The sequence below is a fragment of the Cajanus cajan genome, chromosome 8 (genome assembly GCF_000230855.2).
Source record: "Cajanus cajan strain Asha chromosome 8, NIPB_CcT2T_4, whole genome shotgun sequence".
NCBI lineage: Eukaryota > Viridiplantae > Streptophyta > Magnoliopsida > Fabales > Fabaceae > Cajanus > Cajanus cajan.
In genome coordinates this window covers 12,468,425-12,492,426 of record NC_138524.1, presented here as the reverse complement: position 1 = coordinate 12,492,426, position 24,002 = coordinate 12,468,425, and the positions used below count along the sequence as shown (strand labels likewise).

The following is a 24,002-nucleotide window of genomic DNA, read 5'->3' as shown; positions in this document are numbered from 1 at the left end:
GTATGATGATGTAACTTCTTTTCTCTTAACGTTGAGCATTGCTACACGTGTTACCTTTAATGTCCTCTCCATTCCCCCACCCCCATCAAGTCCATTTTTTTCCCATCCAGGAGTCCATTATTAAAGTTTGTGTTTGCCCTAATTATCGTAAATTGTAATAGCTAATTGTGATATTAATCTATTCGAAAAGTTCGATTTCCCTCTGGTTTAAAGCACTAAAATAGTAAAATGAGTCGAAACAGTTATATTTTATAGTTATACAATTTTTTGTTATATAAGTTAAGCAGAAACAAATTATTAGGCAGAATAAAAAGGTTAACCAACATATATATGGAGATTATTAACTAGTAATTGCTAATGAAACATAATACTTTAAATTAGAAAAATGTTAGCAACATTCTCTTGCTAATATTAAAAATCATAAACTTTGATTAATTTTATCATTAATTCAAGTTAAAAACTTATTAACGAGATGTAAAATTTATGAAATTTGTGGATTTTAATAAGTTTTAATTAATAATAACAAATTATTATAAAATTGTTAACATTTCACTTTAAATTAATATAAAAAAATGGAAGATAAAAAGCCTACCGTGAGAAATGATGGGTGTTGGTTTACTTTATTGAAATAAAAATTGATTAAGAAAGATAGATACGCATATAGAAAGATAGAAAGAGAGGACAAGAAAGTTCGATACTTAAGATGGAAGGAGACAAAGGGTGTTTTTCAGTGATGGGTTTCTTGAAATTAATAACATGGTGATCTTAAAGTCAAAGAGAAAGAGAAAGACACGAATAAAGGTAGAGGAGTAAAGATGTGGTGTAAGTTGTAGTAAAAAGGTTACCTTTACACAATATGACAATAACACTTAACCGCTTATACAGCCAAATTTTACTCCGTTGATTTTTCAATTTTTGAAACATATATCATATAAGTGTAATCTTTCTAAGGAGATGGTTGTTTCACGTGTTGATAATATATTTTCGAAAATATGATTATCAATAATGATATAATCAAAAATATTATTTCTAAGAATAGTTAAAAATAAGTTTAGTTAAGTTTAAACATTCTTTAAAATATTTTTAATATTAAAATAATTAAATTAAAAAAAATAAAGTTAAAATGGAAATTATAATTGAATTAGACCATAATTTTTCTTTTTCATATTTTCATGGGAATAAAACTTATTATCACCCTTTCACCATAAGAATCAAATAACTTAAAAATATGAGATAACTAATTTTCCGAAAATAAATAATATCTAAGAATAAGATTTTAAAACTTATAACAAACATGGGAATTATATATTCCTAAACTCACATTTTCGTAAATAGTGTTTTAATCCATTAAACAATTGTCCTTTAAGAATAAGTATACCTAGACTTTCTCCAGTCAATAACTTATATTTTATATCAAATTTTAACGATACAATTATTAAATTAAAAAATTTTAATGCATAAATCAAATTTACAAATTTAAAATAAAAATAAAAATTATTTGATACTTTGTAACAACCTAACAGGTCTCTACACTTTACAGCTCAACAAAATAAACAACAAAAAACATAAATCTAAATACTTAAGTTTAACAAGCAAATAGTCCTTGGATATTCATGCAATAATATATATATATAAACCCTAAACATAAACTTAGGTTGTCGGTCAAGCAACTACTACAAAATAATTACATAAGAGTAGCCCAACAACACCCCCACCATCCTCTAGCATGGATCTCAAAATATGCTCAACCTCTAGCCTATTCTTGCCCTACTCCCATAACAAGTATGATCATCGCAATTTAACCACAAGAAAAATGCAAGGTAAGCTTGGATTCTAAAGAAACAACATAGTATAGAAGTATTAAACTAACTATACAACAACTTCAACAACTCAACATTCCACAACATCATCCTAAGGCTCAACTTAACAACACATATCAGCATACCAACACAATTTCATGACATAACGTGGCAACGGTTCAACTTACAGCACAACCATACAACTTATTAACATATATACTTAGCATATGAACAACACAACTTATCAATCACAACATATGCACAATGAAACAACCATATGCATCATCACGAATTTCAACTAAAAGATCTCTTATAGCACAAGTGAGCATTTTAAGTGGCTTGATCCTAGTAAATTAACTTAACAATGCAATTTTTTTAAGCTTTCTAGATCAATAATAAGCCTATATTAGGGAAATTTCGCCTCTCAAACTAGGAAAGTCTAATATTCTTGTTAGGGATAGGACAATTTGGGTGTGAGTCTACCACCACTACAAGAAAAATGATTATTATCTACGGAATATTATCTACGGAATTTTTTCCGTAGATAATGTTTAATTATCTACGGAATATTATCTACGGAATTTTTTCCGTAGATAATTTTTAGTTATCTATGGAATATTACCTACGGAATTATTTCCGTAGATAATATTTAGTTATCTACGGATTTTTTCGTAGATAATTTATCTACGAAAATTTCCGTAGATATTTCACCCATAGATAAATTTCGTAGGTAAAATATTTTATTTGAAATATCAATTAACATATTTTATTATCGTTTCATTTTAATTTATTGTAAAATAATTAAAATATTTAATTTAACATCATTAAAAAAATAATCATTATAAGATTTAATTTTTTAAAATTTAATTATTTATTATAATACTTTTAGTCACCGTATCGACCAAAAAATATATTTTTGATTAAAATATATTTTAAAATTTAGTTAATTCATTATAATATTTTAAAATAAATATTTTTAAAATTGTTATTAGATAAGTTATCTACGAAAATTTTCGTAGATAAGTTATCTTCGAAAATTTTCGTAGATAACTTATCTACGGAAAAATCCGTAGGTAACTTATCTATGGATTTTTTCGTAGGTAACTTATCTACGGATTTTTCCGTAGATAAGTTATCTACGAAAATTTCTGTAGATAAGTTATCTACGGAAATTTCCGTAGATAACTTATCTACGAAAACTTCCGTAGATAATTTTACCCGTAGATAAATTTCGTAGGTAATACATTTTATGTTTATCTACGAATTTTTCCGTAGATAATCTTGATTTTTCTTGTAGTGCAGGCCTTAGCATGTATAACTAAGCCTATATAGAATTAGCCTATCGACTATCCTCTAAATCTTACGCCTCTTCCAGTACTTAGTTAGGAATTTTGGCCCATAATCTTTTACCTTCCACATTGGTCTCTTTTAATCAGTAATGACTCGACCTAGCCCTCATACCATACCAATTAAGGACTTAAAGGAGACTCAACACTCCATTTCAAGAGTCAACTATACTTAAGAAGAGCTTTTCAATAATTGGGCTTGTAGAGCACCACAACATCATATCCTAACAATGGGATATTCATCTTATTAAAATAACACCTCTCCTTTAGCCTTAAGTCAATTAACATAGTGCAACTATATGCGTTAAGCATTCACGACATAACTACTTTCAACCTTAAAATTCATACAACTTTATTGCAGTTCTACTTTTAATTTTAAGTAACTTAAACATCATTATACATCATCTCAAATTACTGCATAATGGACTAGAAGATGAAGGAATTTTCCAATTCTAATACACAAATTTTTTGTACCTTGTAGCAAAATTTCAACCCAATTAAAGCAACTTTGACCAAATAAACAAAATACCCCTACCAAAAAATTTATCAAACACTTAAAAGATGAAGGAATTTTCCAATTCTGAACCCAAATTACTCACAAAGGGAGTATGTTTGCTCAAAATCACTTTTTGCCTATAGAGACCAAGTTTTAGCTCAAATGCCAATCGTTCCAAAATCTGCATGCAAATTCTATGAACAACAACACAATTGGTTAGAGTCCAGTTAGTATATACAAAATCAATTTAATAAATAGTTAATAGGCATGATAAATCAAGACACAATGACTTGTGTCCCCGACAATGGCGCCATTTTGATAACGTTGTCAAATCACTATAAAAAAAATTACTAAATTTTCTCCAAAGATTTTTAATATAAGGAATAACCTAGGTCATTATTCTCAAAGACACAAATCAATTGAATCTAAATTTATCACAAAATTGTTAGCAAGGGGATTTCGAACAGCGAATAGTAATTGAGAAATTAAAAACAAACAAAAAAATTATTGAAAATTAGAATAAAAAATTAGATTGATTCAAGATTCCAATCTTTACGGTAAAATTTTTATGGTTCAAATTATAATCCAAATTCAATTAACATAAATCAAAAGGAACATAATTAAAATGTAGATCTAGTTCTATATCTATTGAATTTCATAAAAACGCAAAATGCAATCGCGACCTCACAATTTTCGTGAAATTCAAAAACGGTAAACGGTTGATTTAGGTCTAAATTTATATCCAAAATTAATCTTCAATTCTATTTTGAATCTAATTAAAATGAAATTCATAATCATAAAAACAAAAATTAGATTTAGAACAGATAACAAAATGAAGAGAATTTGTATGGTAAAATTAGATCGAAAACTTGAATTTTACCACAATAAATGGAATCTCAAATCAATTGAACAGATTAGTCACGCATCTCCATCAAGTTGCTACAATAAATTTGTGTAGAAAATGTAGAGAGAAAATTGAGTGAGAGAGAGAGAGAGAGAGAATTTAGAGAAACTTGTAGAGAAAGCAATTCTAAAATCTAAAAAAATGAGAAAAAGTATACATAAAAGTCTCATAACACCTATTAATAAACTAATATGGTGGACTTAATCAAAATATTTACAAGGTCCAACCTACTAATCAAATTATTAACAAGGTTAGACTACTAATAAAAAAAGTTCCTAAAGTAAACCCAAAATGAAGTGTAGAGACATAACATTATGGTACATTTTTGGACCCATATACATTCAAAATGGGTAAAACTTCTGACAGAGGTTCTAGAGCTTTGTCTTGGCTTTCCAAGGACACTAAGAATGTTCAATTTTGAGTTCAAAAGCTCTAGATATGACCTGCACAAGACACCATATCAAGGTGGACATAAATTATGAAAATTAACTAGAATTTATATTTAAAACCAAAATAGTCCACTAAAACAAATGTCAACCAATTCATCAATTTAAAACACTTCAAAATATCAAATAAGCTCAATGTAATGTACTAAAACATGTATTAATTATGTATTATCAACGCTCTAGGAGGCCAATTGTTGAAAACTCTCCTTGAGTAGGTGATAACTCTTGGTGTTGATTGTCAAGACTCCTCTAAGTCCTCAATCAATGTTGGAGTAAGGTATGAAGTCAAGGGCTACAACCTTTAACTGATTAGTGGAGAGGTGTATGTCACATGTTATATATGATGTTGGATATATATATACATGTTATATATGATGTTGGATATATATATATATATACACACACTTTGTTGCTTTGTGGAAAGTTGAAGATTAAGTGGTGTTGCTTATGTGCCATTTTGAGATAGTGGTGATTGTATTACTAAGTTGTAAGTTGAGAATATGTTGGGTTATATAATCAAGTGACAAGTTAGTTAATTTTTTTATGCCTTGTTGATTCTTGGTTTATTAGCTTATCCTACATGTTTTCCTAACAGTTGAACTACAATGATCATATTTATATGGGAGCAAGGTAGAGATAGGTTAGATGGCTACTAGCCATATTGTTGGTGGTGTAGTTGTTGCTACTTTATTTTGATGTTATAGAATTGCTTGACTAGCAAACTAGGGTTATATATTACAATTGCTTTTGGATTATTTTATATATATATATATATATATATATAGAGGAGGGTTCAAACGACACCGGTGTAACTTTTACAAAGTGTTACACCGCTCAATAACTTTATATTAAATGTGAATTTTGAAAATCCAACCGTTAGATTGAAAGTTCATATCTCTTAGATCATATATGTCAAATTTTATATTAATCTAAGATGATTTGATACTTCATTCTCATAAAATAAAATTGACGTAATATATACATTTCAAAATATACTAAAATATGAACGTTTTGATTACCTTCAAGTTGTTGTTCAATTTTAATAAAATTTGACATATATGATCTAAGAGATATGAACTTTCAATCTAACGGTTAGATTTTCAAAATTCACATTTAATATAAAGTTATTAAGCGGTGTAACACTTAGTAAAAGTTACACCGGTGTCGTTTGAACCCTCCTCATATATATATATATATATATATATATATATATATATATATATATATATATATATATATATATATATATATATATTTATATTTATATTTATATATTTATGTAATAGTAGAACATTTCAGTTGGTAATGCAAAATCCTTTTGCATGTATGTGTATATTATTATTGTGTTTTCATGAACTATTTATATGTAATCCTAAGTTTTTTTTTTTTGTTGCTAGTTATCAATTTCATTAAGTATAGAGACCATGGTAAATTATTACAATAAATGTGTAAGTTTAAAAACAAAAATTCATGATAATGTATTAAAAAAAATAACATAACAACTCAAAAAGTTAAATAAGAACCCATAAAACTTCAAAACAAATTTAATTAACTCTCGTGTGAGAGATTTAGATAAAAATAAATAAATAAATAACAAATAGATGCACTAAACAACTTAGTAGAAGAAGAAAAATATTCATTGCATTGCCTCAATTTACATATTCTATGAGATTTAAAATTAAATTACTAAAATTTTTGTCTCATGTCCTAAAAACATACAAATAAAACACATAGATACATGTAATAAATAAACTTCAATAATTAAACTAAAATAATTTCTGTGTTGATGAGTATCCTTAAAAACATATAACAAGTAAAATACATGGATACATGTAATAAATAAACTTCAGCAATTAACAATGCAATTTTCAAACAACAAGTATAAATAATTAACCTAATAAAAGCATTTTAAATTACTTGTCTTTTTTTGTCCTAATAATCATATTTGAACTTAAAATATCAAGGAAGGAGTATTTCCCTTGTAGTGTCATACAACTTCCTCTTTAAGAAGTTGACACCATCCGTTGAAGATCAAATATCCTTCCTTCGACAAAAGAGGTGTTATATCTTAATTTTTTTTGTCATCCTTTGGAAATTGGAAAGGATATTATCATTTTTTGTTCAATAATTTAAGAGTTTGTTTTCTTCTCATAGGATTATGACATACACACTAATGTTGTCACCTTACAATCACACGTTTCATTGGAAATATTAACATTGTCTGTTTAAACTCTCACCTGTCACACGTGTTTGTTCAATAATTGTAAGATTTTTTTTCTCTCTTAAACTCGGTTATGGGCATTTAATTTCTCAAATCGTCTACGTCATCTTGTAATTTTGAGTCCAACAAAGTAACAATTTTCCCTTGAAACTTGGGAGAGGTATTTTCCTGGAATCCTTTTTTGTTTGGAAATATTTTTAAGATTTCGTTCGGTTCTATTCTAACACGCAGAAAACTTCTTTTTTTTTTTTTTTTTTTTTTTTGCGGTTGTGGGAATATTTTGGAAAGATATTGTTTGATTCTGATACCGAACCACAGGTAGGGATTGAATTTCATGCACATTATAGACTATTATTGAATTATAGGTTATGGAACACGTGGTGTTAATAATCACAATGTTAATTTCAAAAGTGATTGGATGTTTGATGTTTCGTCTTGCCTAGTTGTTTTTTTTTTTTTTTATCAAAAGTCTTTATTGAGTAAAATCCAAAGCAAGGATGGTTTAGTCAGGGTGTTATCCCTAGAACAATGCAATCAAAATTAACATACTTTAATGTCTCTATATATATAATAGAAAAATATCTCATTTATGAAATAATATGATATAATATTTTGAAAGAAATTTATTATAGTTAGTAGAGTAAAAAAAAATATTATTTTAAAGAAGTAAATAGTTCCTAATCAAAGTGATTAGTTATTTTAGATGAGTCAAAGAATAAAAAAAAATATGTATTATGAGAACATAAAAAATAATTTTAGTGTAGATTAATAACATATTTTAAGGATAAAATAGAAATGCAAATATGGAGAGAAAAAATTAATATCTCCTTTATCTATTATTATAGATATTTAAATTTTATAGCCTATTTTATATTGTGAACATATTTTTTTTTTATTTTTTAAGGCACTTTTTTAATACATTGACTTGTTGTTGATTAAAATTTATATAATTTTATGAGTTTCATATCTTTATTAAAGAATTTTTTTCTTAAATAATTTTTAATAAATTTAAATTTACGAGAAGATAAATTTAAAAAGAGTATTCTATTCTTAACTCTTGTCATTTATCATTGTTGTGGGTCACGCATTAACATTGATGGGTGCACCAAAGAAAAAGAAAATGAATCCAAGAGCAACTGTACACATCAGAGGACCTTGCCGACAAAATTTATGGAACATTTTTTCTTAAGGTGCAACATGTATTGCTAATGAGCACGGAGTAGAAGAAGCCTTTCAAAGAAGTGGGCTTCCTACAGATCTCAAATGACCTTGAGCCCAACATTCATACTAGTTCTTCTGGACCTTATAGGCCTTTCCATACATAATTAGTTGGGCCGTTGTTAATAGTCCAGAACACAATTTGACCTACACTTTTCTTTTTAGCTTATGATATATACACCTCCATTCTATGATACCTACACTTTTTTATAAAAAATAAATAAATATTAAAATATATTTAATTTTTTATTTTTTATTTTTATTTTTAGATATCTAATTTTCCATTTAATATTTTTTTTTTATTTTTTTACATACATCTTTCTTTTTCTTTGTTTGACTCATGATATAAGAGGGTTAAAATATAACCCTTAGATTAATCAAGTAAGAAAAAATTTGAGGTTTAATGAAGTGAGAGTTTAACCCTCTCATCTCTCATAATATATATATATATATATATATATATATATATATATATATATATATATATATATATATATATATATATATTAAGTACACTTCCTTTTCTTTTTTTAATAAAAATAAATTCTTAAAATATTATGAATGTAAAAAAAAATAAGAAGAAAATTATAAATTAAAGAATAAAGGAGTAAAATAAAAAAAAAATACAAGATAAAAAATTAAAGATATTTAAAATAAAATAAAATAAAAAAGAGGTGTAGTTATAATAAAAAGGTGGTGTAAATATCATCAACGTTTTTTTTTCCTCAATTGAGAGATCCATTTTCATACTTCATTAATCATGTAATATAATCAACGATAAAAAAATTGTTTTCTGAAGTAATTTTCTATATTATTAGTATAGATAATTTAGAATAAGGATTTATTATTAAGGAAAGGAAATCATCACCTTTTTTTTTTCTTAAGTATGTTTTTAGCTTTTTTTATTAAGCGAGTTTTTTTTATTTTGGTTATTGTAAAATAAATTGTTTATTTTTTTTATCTCTTTCAATTTTTTTCCTATAAAAAAACCCAAAATTTATTTCACTTTCTCTTCTTTTTTTTTTCTTTCTCTGATATTTTTTTTTTACTTTCTTAATTAAAACAAACAAAATATTAAAGAAAACAAACGAGGATTATTTTTTGGTGGCTTTTTTTTTATTTTTTTTAGCTAACGAGGATAAGAAAACATCTCAAAACTATATATTTCTGATTTTTTGTTTTAAAAGCATTTGTTTTGAAAATAATTCTGAATGCACTTTGAAAGAAAAATTAATTGTTATTATATAGGGGAAATGTTTTTTTAAAAAAATAATTTTTAAAACTACAAAAGTGAAAAAGGAATTAAACAAATCGTAAAGAGAACAAGTAAAAGTAATTAAGCTATGAAGAAATTAAATAAGCTAAGCTCGGATTATGTTTCTAATAAATCAAGTTTAAGTTTATATTTAAATTCAATTAAATAAATAATTTTAATTAAAGTAACTCATTTTTTCACAAACAAAATCCAAATTTTAAGTGGTTAATCAGACCCATCTCATTTATAATCTCACTCATTATGTCTTCTGTTTACCATATACCAGAAAAATTAAACAAACTCTCAGCACAGGTTGTGTTATTCATATTACTGCTGTCTTGTTTGGTTGAGAAAAAATAGATAAAAAATAAGAAGAAAAAAAATGTGAAGATAAGATAATGAAAATGAGAGGTTGTTTGATTAAAAAGAAATAAAAAGAAAAATAAAACAAAAATAATAGATTTCATTTTATTTATTTATTTATTTATTTTTCTCTTCTCTCTTATATTTATTTTATTTTCCACACATTTCTCTCCAATCAAATAATTAAAAATAATTTATCTATTTTTTAATTTTTATTTTTTTAATTCTATTTCTCATTTATTTCTTTTCTCTTTACGAGCTGATCATGCTGATGCAGTTCCATCCTTTACATTTATAATTTATAAACATGTATTTTAGTTTTTTAAAGTAATGTATAAAAAGTTATTTCACTAAATGATTACATGGGTTTTAGAAATGAAAGACATGAAACTTACCGGACAGATTAATCATTGTAGGATTTTTTTTAACTAATTATGTAAATAGAGTTGTATTAAAATTATTTATATCTTTGAGATAGCTTATAATAGTGTCATTATAAGTTATAGTAATACGAATGTCACGTGTATTTTTTTTTCAGAAACGGCTTAAATACAGAAGTTGCTACCCGTTGTAGCGACTTTAGTAGTGTCATCATCGATTGTTTCAATTTCTCATATGGCTTAGTGTTTTTTTTGTAAAAATAAAAAAATATTTTAAATATATTAATTTTAAGAGTTGATTATTTAAAATATTTTAATAATTTATAAAAAAAATTAAGATTTTTTAAAAATAAATCAGAATAGTTTAGTCAACCAAAAATAAAAATTAGTAGTATTTTTTAAAATAAATTTAAATAAAAATAATTAACATTCAAAAAAAACTCCATTTTTATAAAGAAAAGCTTTTAAAAAATTGAAGAAAAAAAATGTAAAAAAAATGAAAATGAATAATATGAAGAAAAAAAAAGTAGGTCATTATGGATCAATATTATTCATAGTATTTTATAAAATAAATTTAAATAAAAATAATTAACATTCAAAAATATCCATTTTTATAAAGAAAAGCGTTTAAAAAAAAGTGGAAAAAAAACTCTAGAAAAAAAAAACCATTAAAAAATGAAGAAAAAAAAAGGTGAGTCAGAAGAAAAACAAAGTGAAAAAAAATCAAAAAATATATAATGTGTAAAAAAATGAAAAAGAAAAAAATAAGTGAAGGAAAAAAGTAAAAAAAAAACGCAAAAGAAAAAAATAAATTATAAACAAATGTGTAGGATAGTGACTTTATTATATTTAATTAATATTTTTATTTTCAATATTATATATATATATATATATATATTATAATTAGACTTCTTATATTAAATAATTTAATTCAAAAATAAATTTATTTTTTTAGCAATTTATGTTAGTCTTAAAAATTATTAAATAAATTTAATTTTTCTAAAAATGTTATATGTTAAAATTTAAATAAATTAATTTTTCATAAACTAATAATTAATTGATGTAACGACCCGGCTAGTCACTACACGCAGCATAGCACACCGGAAACACTAGGCAGAAAGAACAAGTATATAAATATAGGATCTAGAATATATGTATATACATGGTCCCAATCCAACTAGAGTTAGAGTGTACAAAAACAAAATACATCCAGCACAGTGCTAACAAAGTAGCTAAATACATCAAAAGACTAAAACTCATTTTGCTAGCTGCAAACTCTTCTCAACAAACACCAACCTAACCCTGCTCTGCTCCCACACAGCAGTATGATCATCGCAGTCCAAACACATGAAAACAACAAAGGGTAAGCTAGTGAAAGAAATTCAACATACATATATAAAATATGAATGATAAACAACTACAGCTATCAGCACATCAACCAGCTCATCATATCATGGCATTCAACAACAATAGCACCGACATAGCGGTTATAACAACACTACAACAGTGGCTAATAACAGCACCGACGTAGCGGCTATAACAGCACCATAATAGTGGCTAATAACAACACCGACGTAGCGGCTATAACAGCACCACAATAGTGGCTAATGACAGCACCGACATAGCGGCTATAACAGCACCACAATAGTGGCTAATGACAGCACCGACATGGCGACTATAACAGCACCACAATAGTGGCTAATAACAGCACCGACATAGCGGCTATAACAACATATAATTCAGCACAGCACAACAATATCATCAGATACAGCATAAATCAACATACAGCACAGCTCAACTTACACATTCTTACTCAGCAATAACATCTATCAGCTCGACATATTCAGCAAATTCAACTTAAGATAACATTTATCAGAATTTAGTCAAGCATCACGTCCGCGCCCGGCGCTCTTCGGGTCACGCCCGGCGCAGCACAACCAAAGAGCACCAGGGGGGCCAGCACGCCCAACGCAGGCATTCCCGCGCCCGACGTGACGCAGCCAGAGAGCCCAAGGCTCACACGCGCCTGGCGCAATACCAATTACGCCCAGCGCTTGCCAGGCAGAGACTCTAAGGAATCTCACGCGCTCGGTGTGCCCAAACCCGCGCCCAGCGCGGGGAAGGTAGAGACCTCCCAAGGTCTCGCGCCCAACGCAAATCAAATTGCGCCCAGCGCCCACAAGGCAGAGACTCCCGAGGAGTCTCACGCCCAACGCGACAAGGGTCGCGCTCAGCGCAAAAACAAAAACCCCAAAACATGCTACAACTGGTATCGCGCTCAGCGCGGTCCAAGTCACGCCCAGCGCGGGCCAGCCAGAGGCCCACATTCTCAAACGCACCCGGCGCACTCATCATTGCGCTCGGCGGGCTTGGCCAAATGGAGTCCCCTGGTGGTCACGCGCCCGGCGCGAAGAACAGCCCTCAGCGCGAAGCTCAACAACAACCTCACCAAGTTCGAAAATTTACCCAAAACCTGCAAAAATCCACTTTTCCAGCACATGCAATCCACCCAAAGTACCACATTTTCGTCAAATATATCAACAGTACCACCTTTTTACACATGCATCCACAAATCAAAGAAAAATCAAAAATTTTCTCAAAACCCCAAAGACCCCCCAAAACTCCATTTTTAGCAAATCAACCAAGAACCATCAATCGTTAGCAACCAAATGAGTTCCTAGACCCATTTCAGCCAAAACGCAGCAAGAAAACTAACTTCCCTTACCTCGGTTCAACGTCTCCGAGTTTCGGGAAGAAGACAATGAAGGAGGAGAAGAAAGTTTGAACAAACGGCGAAGAACGAGATTGAGTTGCTACAGGGAAGAGGAAGAATCTGAATCACCTAAGCAACACCACCTATGGTTTCCAAAAGAAAGACCAAGAGTGAGGAGAGTGAAGAAAAGAATTGAGAGAGTTGGAGGAAAGTAAGTTCAGCCAAGTGAGTGAGAGCAAATGTGGGTGAGGGCGAAATGGGAAAGGAAAAGTAGGGATCTCACGATTGATGTCATTACAGCGTGTAACGACTTCATTAGTTATTTTTTTATAAAAAAAATTTAGACACTATAAACTGTATGAACTTTGTACAAATAAAATTGTTTGATTATTTTTAAATTTATTTTTATAAATAATTAATTAGTGTTCCTACAGTTTGTAGCGACTTCATTTAATTATTTTAAAAAAAGTTTAGGCGCTATAACTTGCACTGATTGCATAGATATAACATTAAAATGTTGTGTATCGTTACTAACTATAACAACTTTAGTTAAAATGCTATTAACTATGATGACTTTTATCGCATGATTTTCATGATTTCTAAAAAAATATTGCACGTGACACTAATATTATTACGTCTCATAGTAATACCCTAATAAATTATCCTAAAAATATAAATAATTTTAAAACAATCCTATTCATATAATTAATTTTATAAATAAAAAAAAACTATTGTCCATCAATCAACTTATCATCTCAATTCTTGGCGAAAAGCAAAAGAAATTAATAGTAGTAATATTTAGACTTAGAAGCAAGTGTAGGTAGGAGACTTCCCAATATCTCTCACCGATCAATAAACATAATTAATAGTTAAATACATGGTTAAGTTCTTCAAATATGGAAACACCTAAGTTTAAAAACTGGATGGATGATAAAATCAGTTAGAAAGTATTTGCCGTGAAATGTGGGGCTAAGACATGAACATGAAGATCATGTGATGAACTGCGTCTCCAATGTTACCACGTCATTCCTCGTGGATCCAAAAACGCAGTGCTCTGCCACATTGTGCGTGCGCCGGTCCCATCCCACGTGAATCAACTCACTCTCTCACCCCTTTCACTTTTTACCCAAACGCTGCATTTCTTTCTACCACTATTCTTTTTAAATACTAAAAACAAATCCATATATATAGATATATCTTAGTTGCTAACACACTTTAGGTATGTGGAACAAATTTTTTTGTTCAATCTCTCTAAAATATACTTTTGGAGAAGAGTCTTGAGCTTTATGTGTCACTAAATCATGACCAACAATTACTCTCAAGAGTTGATTTCTGTGGATACCTCGGCGTAAGTCAAAAGTCTTAATTAGGGTGGTAATAAAAAAAATGCTGATAAAAATTCTTATATTTTCCACACTAAAAAAACTTTTATAGAAATAGTTATTTGTTAAAAAATAGTTGTTACAAGATATGCAACACATTATGTATAGCTGATAAAATGGGTCAATCTGACCTATATGAATCGACCCATCTTGACTTACTTTAAAAATGAATCAACCCAATTTGGTTCACTTTTAATTTTTTCAAAATTTTTCTGGCCCACCACACTCCACGGGTTGGTAAATTATACGGGTCAGCCTACTAATCCATCAAAAAACTAAAAAAAAATATCTAAAAAAATTCAAATTTTTAAATTAATTATAAATTAATATAGTAGTCATAAAATTAGCATCATTAATAGTTATAAATCATAACTCATCATACAAAATTAAATACAAACTATGATAAAAGTTCAAGATAAAAAATTTCAGTGTCTCTTTATACATTATTAACTATAAACCATAATTAAATTTTAGTTTTAAAAAAAAGTGGATGGGTAGGTTGTCCAGCCTATCACAGATTCAACCTGAGTAGATCGGATGAAAATGAACTAGCTTAAAATATTTTTTTTTTTTGAAAGGAGCTTAAAATATATTTATTTACTATAAAATTTTTATTTATTTTGACTTAAACTCATTTTTAAGGTGGGCCAAAATAAATAATATTAACACTAAAATCAAAAGTTAATTCATAAATAAAAATAAAAAATAAAAAAAGACATATAACATGTGTTACGACGTGTGAGAGTGTGTGGTGACATTTTAAAACTTATCTAAAGGCAGTACTGCAAGAAATTATTGGACAGTTTGATTATTTCATATCATTTTGTGTTTTTAACTTCGGTCAATTTTCACATTATACCATCGCATGAAAAGTGGATCGAATCGCTTCGATCAATTCAATTGCAAACCATTAAATCTAACTATAACAATTTTTTTTTCAAATTAAAAAATTTCACTGCATAATAGATAAAAATGTGTTGAAACTATGGCCCACAACATACAGTAATTTCAGTACCTAAAACTGCATCAAGTTTGAAGAAGAACAAATATCAATTAATGAACCTGGTAAAACCCTTGGTTTTTGCTGTCCCTCTATGGCAGAGTTAGTCTGAGGTGCTGTTCTTTCTTTGTCATGTCCCTCTGTCTCATCATTTCATTGTCCCCTTCAGCTCTCTCCTGTCATAGACATTGCTAATATGTACCCCAACCTGAGGCCATCACCATCTCTGACTTGTGACAAACAATTTCTTATACTCAAACTGCAAATTCCATCATATCATGCATGTATGTACTCTCTTAAGGGTAACAAAAAAACCAAAGTAAAATAACTTGGTTTCTCTCTGTCTTGAATTGTTAATGAGAAAGTTAGAGCAACAAACAAGGGGTGCTAAAACTTTTTTGCTTTGATGATGGGTGTGGAAGCCACAACTCCAATGGTGTCACCCTTTAATACTCAGAGACCTGAGCATTGGGAGCATTTTGATGACTCAGTAAATGCAGTGTCTTTTGGGTTTGTTGCCACTGCCATCCTCATTTCTATGTTTCTTCTTTTGGCTATCTTTGAGAGGTTTCTTAGGCAAAGATCAAGTGAAGCCAATGTTGCAACTCCAATAGATCTTGAACACCAAATCGACTTTGGAGGAAAGTTGGAAAATCTATCACCTAAGGTGCACTTTAACCTCCCTTTTGTTGATTTCATTTACTTCTAGTGCAATTGATTCACTATGATGGTGAAAATGTGACTTTTTTCTCTCCTCTTTTTACGTTCCTTTCATGCTTCCACAATGATGCAGTTATGACCATATTTTTTTCCTTGACTTTGGATGTGCGTGGGAAATAAAGTCACCAACTTGCATACCAAACAAGTAATGATGTTAAACCGCTAACTTATTGAATTCACTATATATGTAATTGTAAACCATCATGTACTAGATTTTTCTTGCCGTGTTCCATTGTCGAGCTGAAAAAGATTTCAGTTATGCAATGTGGCAATTGTGATTGGCAAAGTGAAAACATTTTTGCCCTGAAAATCTTGTTTCAAAGAGTTCGAATTTTAGTGGTATTTAGGTTTCAAACATCTGATGACAAGAGAAATTTCCTTTAAGAGGAATTTCTTGATATATGTTTTCTATAATCTGATGGTTTAATAGCTTAGCTTTTTCTTTTTTTTTTTTTTTTCTGTTGGACTATGTCGCTACTATTATGCAATAGTAATTTTTGTTTCATTTTTTATTTCTGTAATGACTTTTGGTGATTGCAAACGTTGTTGAAGCATGAATTAATAAAATTATACCTTTGCCTTTAAAAAAAAAATCTGATGGCAAGGTATCATCCACATTTGTAGTTAATTAATCCACAACCAACTTTCTAACCATGATTTTGTATGAACAGAAAAGTCATGAAGGAGATACAATTTATGGTGTGTTTTTGTCTGTTCATACTTGTTTGTTTGTCTTATGAAAATTGCTATATGTTAAACAGTTACAGTAAGCATGTGTTTTCCTTTCTAATGGGTAATGGCAGAGTAGAAAAGCAATTGTGTCAAACATCTGGAACCTAATTTATTCTCAAGTGCTACTAATTGTAATATAAAAAAATCATTGAGCAGTGCTTACTCATTAACTATTCCATACTATTTAAAGCACAAAAGATAAATTCATCTCTCAAATTGGGCAAATTAGCGTTCCAACTTATACTATGTGGGGTGGACATTTGAGCTATTGCTCATTGTCTTGGTTTTTCTAGTAAAGGGGACTAAATTCTGTCACACTTGATTATTGTTTTATGCGTCTTATTCAGACTACAGAGGACTACGATTTCTTTTCTAGCAACCAGTCTTGAGTGCACAATAAACCATTACCAATCCACCAGATGATTGCATTACAATGCTTGACAAAAATACCATATATACTTTATGTTTGAAGATTGAATTCTATTTCTTAAAGAAGTGGTCAGTTTGGTGGTGTGATGATTGCAGCATTACATTCCTATTGACATTCCTTTGGTGATGGCCACTTCTGCATGTGCCAACACTTTGCTACACTTTGAAGGCAATGCTTAAGCACGTGTAGAACATAATGATATCTACCAGTTAAACTTTTACAAACTAAAGAGTAGTCTAATGAGTTTAATTCAAATATAAAATGTTTAATCAATTGGATATCATTTTTAGTAGTCAATATAATTGGTATATATGGTGACTTGTGATTAAATGTGGGTGTGACACTCCTTTATACTGACAATAGGATTCTATCTTTATTTCATCTCATTGGTCAATTTTTCAAATTACGATGGAGTGAATGACTTGATCAATGAATATTTCATTTTTTCTTCAACTTGGAATCTGATTCACATCTTTCATTTGAGAACATTTTTATCACAAATGGGATCACTACATACCCTATATTTTTTTTCATATTATTATTAAATTATAACGTAAGAAACTGACATTTACTTGTGTTCATGTTAATTAGATGACCATTTATAGAAGAGGTGTATTAGTGCTGATGCCAGGAGAGAAGATTCCTACATTCATTGCACTTCCAGCTCCTACACCATGTGGTCGCGAACCCATTTCATGGCCAATTCAACGTAGTTCAGGCTCCCCTGAACCTTTAGCATCAATGAGAGACTATAATCTAACCAGTAACTAGAAATATGATGGTTCATCCCTTTTGATATGTGGCAACAATTAAGGTCATATCATTTAGCAGTGTGCAAAATTAAAGCCTCTGGTATGAGATTATCATTCATGGGCATCACTTGGATCATAAAAATAGCAGAATGCATCTCTTTCCCACACAATTGAAACCCCTTTTACCCCCAATTACTTGTGTGGATCTGCTACTTAAAGTCATGTAAAAGTTTTGTACATATTATGAAGCACAATTGCATTGTAATTTTCAGTGGAAGCGTGAAATTTCTCAAGTTCCATTTTTCAAGGAAGTTATGGTCGAAGTTAGATGCCTTTTGTGGGTTATGATGCAGAATTGTGTGGTGCTCAATAGGGATGGCAAAAATACCCATATCCGCTAGTAATATCCGAACCCGTTCCGACTTTGACGGGGAATACCCAGTTTGACCGGGTACGGGTACAGGTACGGGTACGGATAAAATTTGATATATTAAATCGGGTACGGGTATGTACTTACTCGTCCCGTACCCGTATCCATCCTCATTCCCATTTTTAATTTAATATCTACTTTCAATTTAATTATATTAAAGAATTTTAATATTTTTTATGTGTAATTATTTATTATAATATGAGATAAAGAAATAACTTAATTATAATTATAATATAATTAAAAAAATAATATAAAAATATTATATTTTTAAAAAATAAAAAATAAAAATTTTGACGGGTACGGGTACGGGTATACCCAATACTCGACGGAGATGGAGATGGGAATGAAAATCACATACCCGACGGGTATGGGAACGGAGATGAGTTTGGCTCGCGAGGACGGAGACGGGTATCATGAAACCCGTACTCGCCCCGGCTCGTTGCCATCCCTGGTGCTGAAGTGAGTAATTTGTTGTTTTCATCTGTCAAAGTGAGTCGAAGATCATTCATTACACGTCCTCTTCGGAGGCACCATTATTAACAAAACATAGTAATGGATAAAATGAAAAGACCTATAGGTTGCATGATACTTTTGTTATTGGTTGTTGTGGGAATCAAGAAACAATGATAATAATCTGCCTCAATATTGAGTTTACTCATGTTAAAATCTCCTATGGGTTTGGAAATTCAATAAAAAGTGATCAATAAAATGTGATATTTACATGATTTTTACTTGATTTTTTATTGTAAAATAATTAAACACAAAACAAGGAAACTAATAAAAGAAATACTTTCGTTAATTTTATATAAAAAATTGAAAAAAATTAAAGTAAAAATAAATTGATATTTTTTATTTATTATAAGTAATTTAAACTATGAAACTATTATTTTTAATTATTAATAATTTTTATAGAATATTAAAGTTTAATTTATAAAAAAAATATTAGAAATTAAAAAAAAAAATAGGTAAGATGTTAAAAGAGTTTATAAAAATGTTTTGTCCAACTCTTAAATATTATTGGACAAGATAACTTTTGCATTAAAAGAATTAGATAAATAAATAAATTATAAAAAAAAGTTAAAAAAAAATCTTATAAACATTCAAGAACAATCCCTAAAATTTTTTTAGTATATAAAAGATAGTCTTTCATATTTAGTATAAAGGAGTTGATATGTTAAAGATTGCTCCAAAATAAGTGAGATCTAAAGAGATAATTTTTTAATAAAAATTAACAATAATTTTTTTTGTCGGACATTATTTTTTTTTACCTGCTCTATATATAAGTTTGAAGTGAATTTTAATTGTAATTAAAGATATATTTTTAGAATTTTTGATTAAACCAAAAACAAATATACATGTATTAATTTTTACTAAATTGCTATTTTTTAATTTTTTGATTTATAATAAAAGTGAATTAACTACAAACTATTCCATTCTTCATTAGATGTATTTTTTACAATCCATTCCATTCATTATAAAATGTTAAGACGTGACATTTATAAGAATAATAATTAATTAATTATGACTCAAATGATTTATTTTTTTTTGACAGAAGTCATAAATGAAAAAATATTAACTGAAAAACCATACCCTTGTTTATTATGTGTAACTTTTGGACTTGTTTCAATATTTTAATATTGAGGTCACTAATATTTTTTCCTCTAATTATTATATTATACAAATAAGTTTATTATCTTAAAATCGATTTTTTTTATATTTTAAAAATGTAAAAAATGAAGAGAAGTAACACATTATAAATATTATTTAATACAAGTAAACTTTTTTTAAACAAAATAAATATATGTATTCAGTTTTTGTTTCGATTTATATTATATAATACAAAATTTTATTTAAATTTAACACTTTCTTGGTATGAAAAAATATTTTTATTTAAATTAAAACATGTAAAAATGTGTATAATAAGGATAAACACACTAACATCGTGTTTGGTTGTGAATGAAGAAACAAGTGAAAAATAGAATAAAAAAAATAGGAGAGAGGAGAATAAGAAAATACAAATAGATAAAAAAAAAATATTATAGAAATAAGATTGTTTGATTTGAAATAAATAGATTTAAAAAATAGAAAAAAAATAATATTATAAAATTATTTGATTTGAATGAATAAAAAAAAAATATCATAATTAATAATAAAATTATAATATTACTCTTCCAATAAAATTGTTTATTCAAACAAAATCACTTTTCTAGAAGTGGGTTCGAATAAACATGTTTATTCGAATAAAACAACCACATTCTCATATATTCAAATAAAATAGTATAAATGAACTCATTAAAAAAAGAATCAAATACGTTCAAATATAGCTAACTATTCAACTAAAATCAATATTTACAAAAACATTTTATTCAAATAAAGTAATCACTTATTTAAATACACACACACTTTATTCAAATTAGTGAGATCAAGGTACTTCGTACCTCTATTAAAAATATAATTAAAATAAAATAAAATAATAAAAATATATTAATCTAATTGATATTATGATTAATCCATTAATTTCAAGTTTTTAAATTTGATTAAAAAATATTTTCTAATTTTTTAAAATAAAAGGATATAGTGGACAAAAAAAAGTAAAGACCAGGGTAATATCCCTTTTATATATTAGTATGATAAGATATCCTACTATTCAAACGAAATATCTTTCCATTTGAATCAAACAAAAATCATTCAAATAAATCACAATATATTCAAGTAAAAAATGCTATATAAAAAAATTATGCTCTCCCATTCAAATAAAACAACACTCATTCGAATAAATCAAAGTTTCATTCCAATATGAAACCATTTACATGTACTGAAAACAATTTATTCGAATAAAATCTCCCCATTCAAATAAATCACAGTTTCATTCGAATATGAAATCTTTTATTCGAATACATGCGTTGTGGTTCGAATAACAAACAATTTATTCGAATACCAACTCTTCAAGACACCCATTGAAATAAATAAAATACTCCCATTGGATTTTGAACACCTTGCTCTCTGTTATTTTGTTTTATTCCATTTCTTTATTTGTCCCAATTATAACGACAAGCTTTATAATATTAATAATTATTTTTCTATTTTTATTTTTATGGTGTGCTAAGAATGTGAGAGTTGATATTCGAATGAGAGTTAGTATTCAAATGAGAAAGTACTTTTTATCTCTTTATAGCTATACTATTCAAATGAGAGAAGGAAATGTGAGTTGGTGAGAAAGTTATGACACAAGGATAAAGGTGTAAAAACAAAACTTTATAACAAATGCTTCTTTATTTCACCTACTTTTTAAAATGATATGTCTGGAAATTTTTCCTTTGATAGATTTCTTATATAATAAACCCAATAACTTATTTCTCCGAATAAATTTTTTTGCTCTCTCCTATTTTGTAGTCGTTACTATTCAACCAAACACAGTGTAATGGTTTATTCACTATTTAGCATTCTCGTAATCTTAGTGTGACATGAAGTTTCTCTCTATCTTTCTTGCTTGTCATTGGGGTTACATACACTTTCTCAGTGACTGTGCCACAAGCAACATTACTTGCACACTTTCCTTCCACAAATACAAGACAATCCACGCCAATCTCAATAACCCAAAAGAAAAGACCCTTATTCCCCCATCCCCATAAAGGTAAGGATTAAAGAAAACGCCAAAACTCTCCAATTTCGAGAACTATTTTGCTTCATAAGCAAGAACTCGGAGACAACGAAAATATAACAGAGATAACCTCTTTTTTCTTTTTCTTTTAATAAATATGTCCATGCATGTATTCCTTGATGTGATTAATACGAAATGACAAGAAACTTTTTTCTGAAAAAATATGGTATGAAAGAGTAGGACTCATTTGAATATTTTATTTACAGGAGTAATTTAATTTGTGATTAAGGAGTGACTCCCGGAAGAACAAAAAACGAAGCACAAAAGCTCCACCGTTTTAACTTTATAACAAAGCCCTTCTTAAAAAGTCAAAAAGTAAAAGTGCTAACGAAAACGAAAGCGACGCCATGTGAAATCGCTTCTAGAATTCCAAAAACCTCGAAAAACGTGCTTCTACAGAAAAATAAAGCACTCCATCGAAACATGCGGGTTTTCCAAGCACTCCTCCTGAGAAACGACGTCGTTTTTCTCCGCAACTTCTTCACTTTCATTCATCTTCTCTTTCTCTTTCTCCTTCTCCATAGCATTCGCCGGCGCAGCCTCTTTCCGACCTCCCACGACCCCCACCTTTCCCGCTCTACCACAAGCCGGCGACCTCGACCGCCGCCCGGAACCCTCGCCGGGGTCACGCCGGAGCGCGGCGGCTCCGGCATTGCGCCGCCGATTCGACGCCGGGCCGGAATCCCTCCCCCGGAGTGGCCTCGGACCGGGCTTGATTTTCTTTTCTGGCGACGGCTCCGGCCGCCTCGCCGGCGACTTGAGCCTCCGGTCTCTCCCGGCGGCGAGGGTGGCGTCGGCGGCGTGGGGCCTCTTCCTGGACGGAGAACGGTCCCACTTGTGAGCCTTGCTGGTTGCTTCGTCTTCTTCTCTCTTGTCCGTAACCGTGACGGTGGTGGTTGTGGCGGTGGTGGCGGTGGCGGTGGAGAAGCTCTCGCTCATGCTGCATGTTTCCGAGAGGTGAGACACAACCTCGGAGACTTCTTCGACGGGGTCAGTTTTTGGGAAATTGGGTGGTGGGTTTTGGGGGAGGGGCAAATGGGTGTTTGTCTCCGGCGTCAAAATTGGAACTTGTTGAGGTTTGAAAATTGGGGTCTCGGAGAGGACCTCTTTGACGGATTCCTCTTCTAAGGGTGGGGGCGGTGGTTGATAGTGGTGGTGGTTTTTGTTTGGGGTTTGGGATTGGGTGGTGGGTGTGCTGAAGCAGCAGCCCATGGTTGAGTTTAGAATGTTGGGGTGGGGCAGTGAGGGGAAGAGAGTGTTGGAGTTTGCATGGGTTTGAAAATGTGACAAAAAGACAAAAAGTGTAACGGCTATTGAAATATTTGTAGGGTTTGAGGGATGAATAGGACTGTGGTTCGTAAGGATGACAATAACTTCCAGACAAAATTGATGTGTGAGTGTGACCACTCACTGCATCACTGTTGTGTTGTGGTGTGGTGAGACCAAACAAGCAAGGGTGAATGGGTGTAATAACAAAGAAGCAAGATTGTTTTGTAGAGGTTGAGCAAGAGTAAATGTGAACTTAGAGGAATTTTTTACTGAAATAAAATTTTTTAAACTTTTTTTTTACCAAAACAGCACCTATTTTAATTTATTTATAGAAGTAGCACCTTTTATTGTTCACACTCACTATTCGATTTCCGGAAAATTGAATTCTGAACTTCAATTCTTTTTGTTTTTTTTTTTCAAAATTTGGTTCCTTGAGAACCGAATTCTGAGTAGTGTTTAATTTATATTTTTTTTGTTTATAGTTC

The 24,002-nt window shown here is 29.7% G+C and overlaps 2 protein-coding genes across 2 annotated transcripts; one reads left to right on the top strand and one right to left on the bottom strand.

Moving 5' to 3' along the window:
* The first annotated feature begins 15,633 nt into the window (after nt 1–15,633).
* Nucleotides 15,634–18,464, top strand: LOC109799152 (uncharacterized). Its single transcript, XM_020359681.3, has 2 exons — nt 15,634–16,190; nt 17,997–18,464. The coding sequence occupies exons 1-2, from the start codon at nt 15,930–15,932 to the stop codon at nt 18,174–18,176; spliced, it is 441 nt and encodes a 146-aa protein (XP_020215270.1). The 5' UTR covers nt 15,634–15,929; the 3' UTR covers nt 18,177–18,464.
* A 4,028-nt stretch (nt 18,465–22,492) lies between these two features.
* On the bottom strand, nt 22,493–23,747 carry LOC109799105 (uncharacterized). The gene has a single exon (XM_020359613.3). The coding sequence runs from the start codon at nt 23,458–23,460 to the stop codon at nt 22,642–22,644; it is 819 nt and encodes a 272-aa protein (XP_020215202.1). The 5' UTR covers nt 23,461–23,747; the 3' UTR covers nt 22,493–22,641.
* Nucleotides 23,748–24,002: the final 255 nt, after the last annotated feature.

Coding starts and splice junctions, on each gene's coding strand:
- LOC109799152 (XM_020359681.3), top strand. CDS start 15,930: ATGATGGGTGTGGAAGCCACAACTCCAATGGTGTCACCCTTTAATACT. Junction 16,191..17,996: donor TGGAAAATCTATCACCTAAG/GTGCACTTTAAC, acceptor CATGTTAATTAG/ATGACCATTTATAGAAGAGG.
- LOC109799105 (XM_020359613.3), bottom strand. CDS start 23,460: ATGGGCTGCTGCTTCAGCACACCCACCACCCAATCCCAAACCCCAAAC.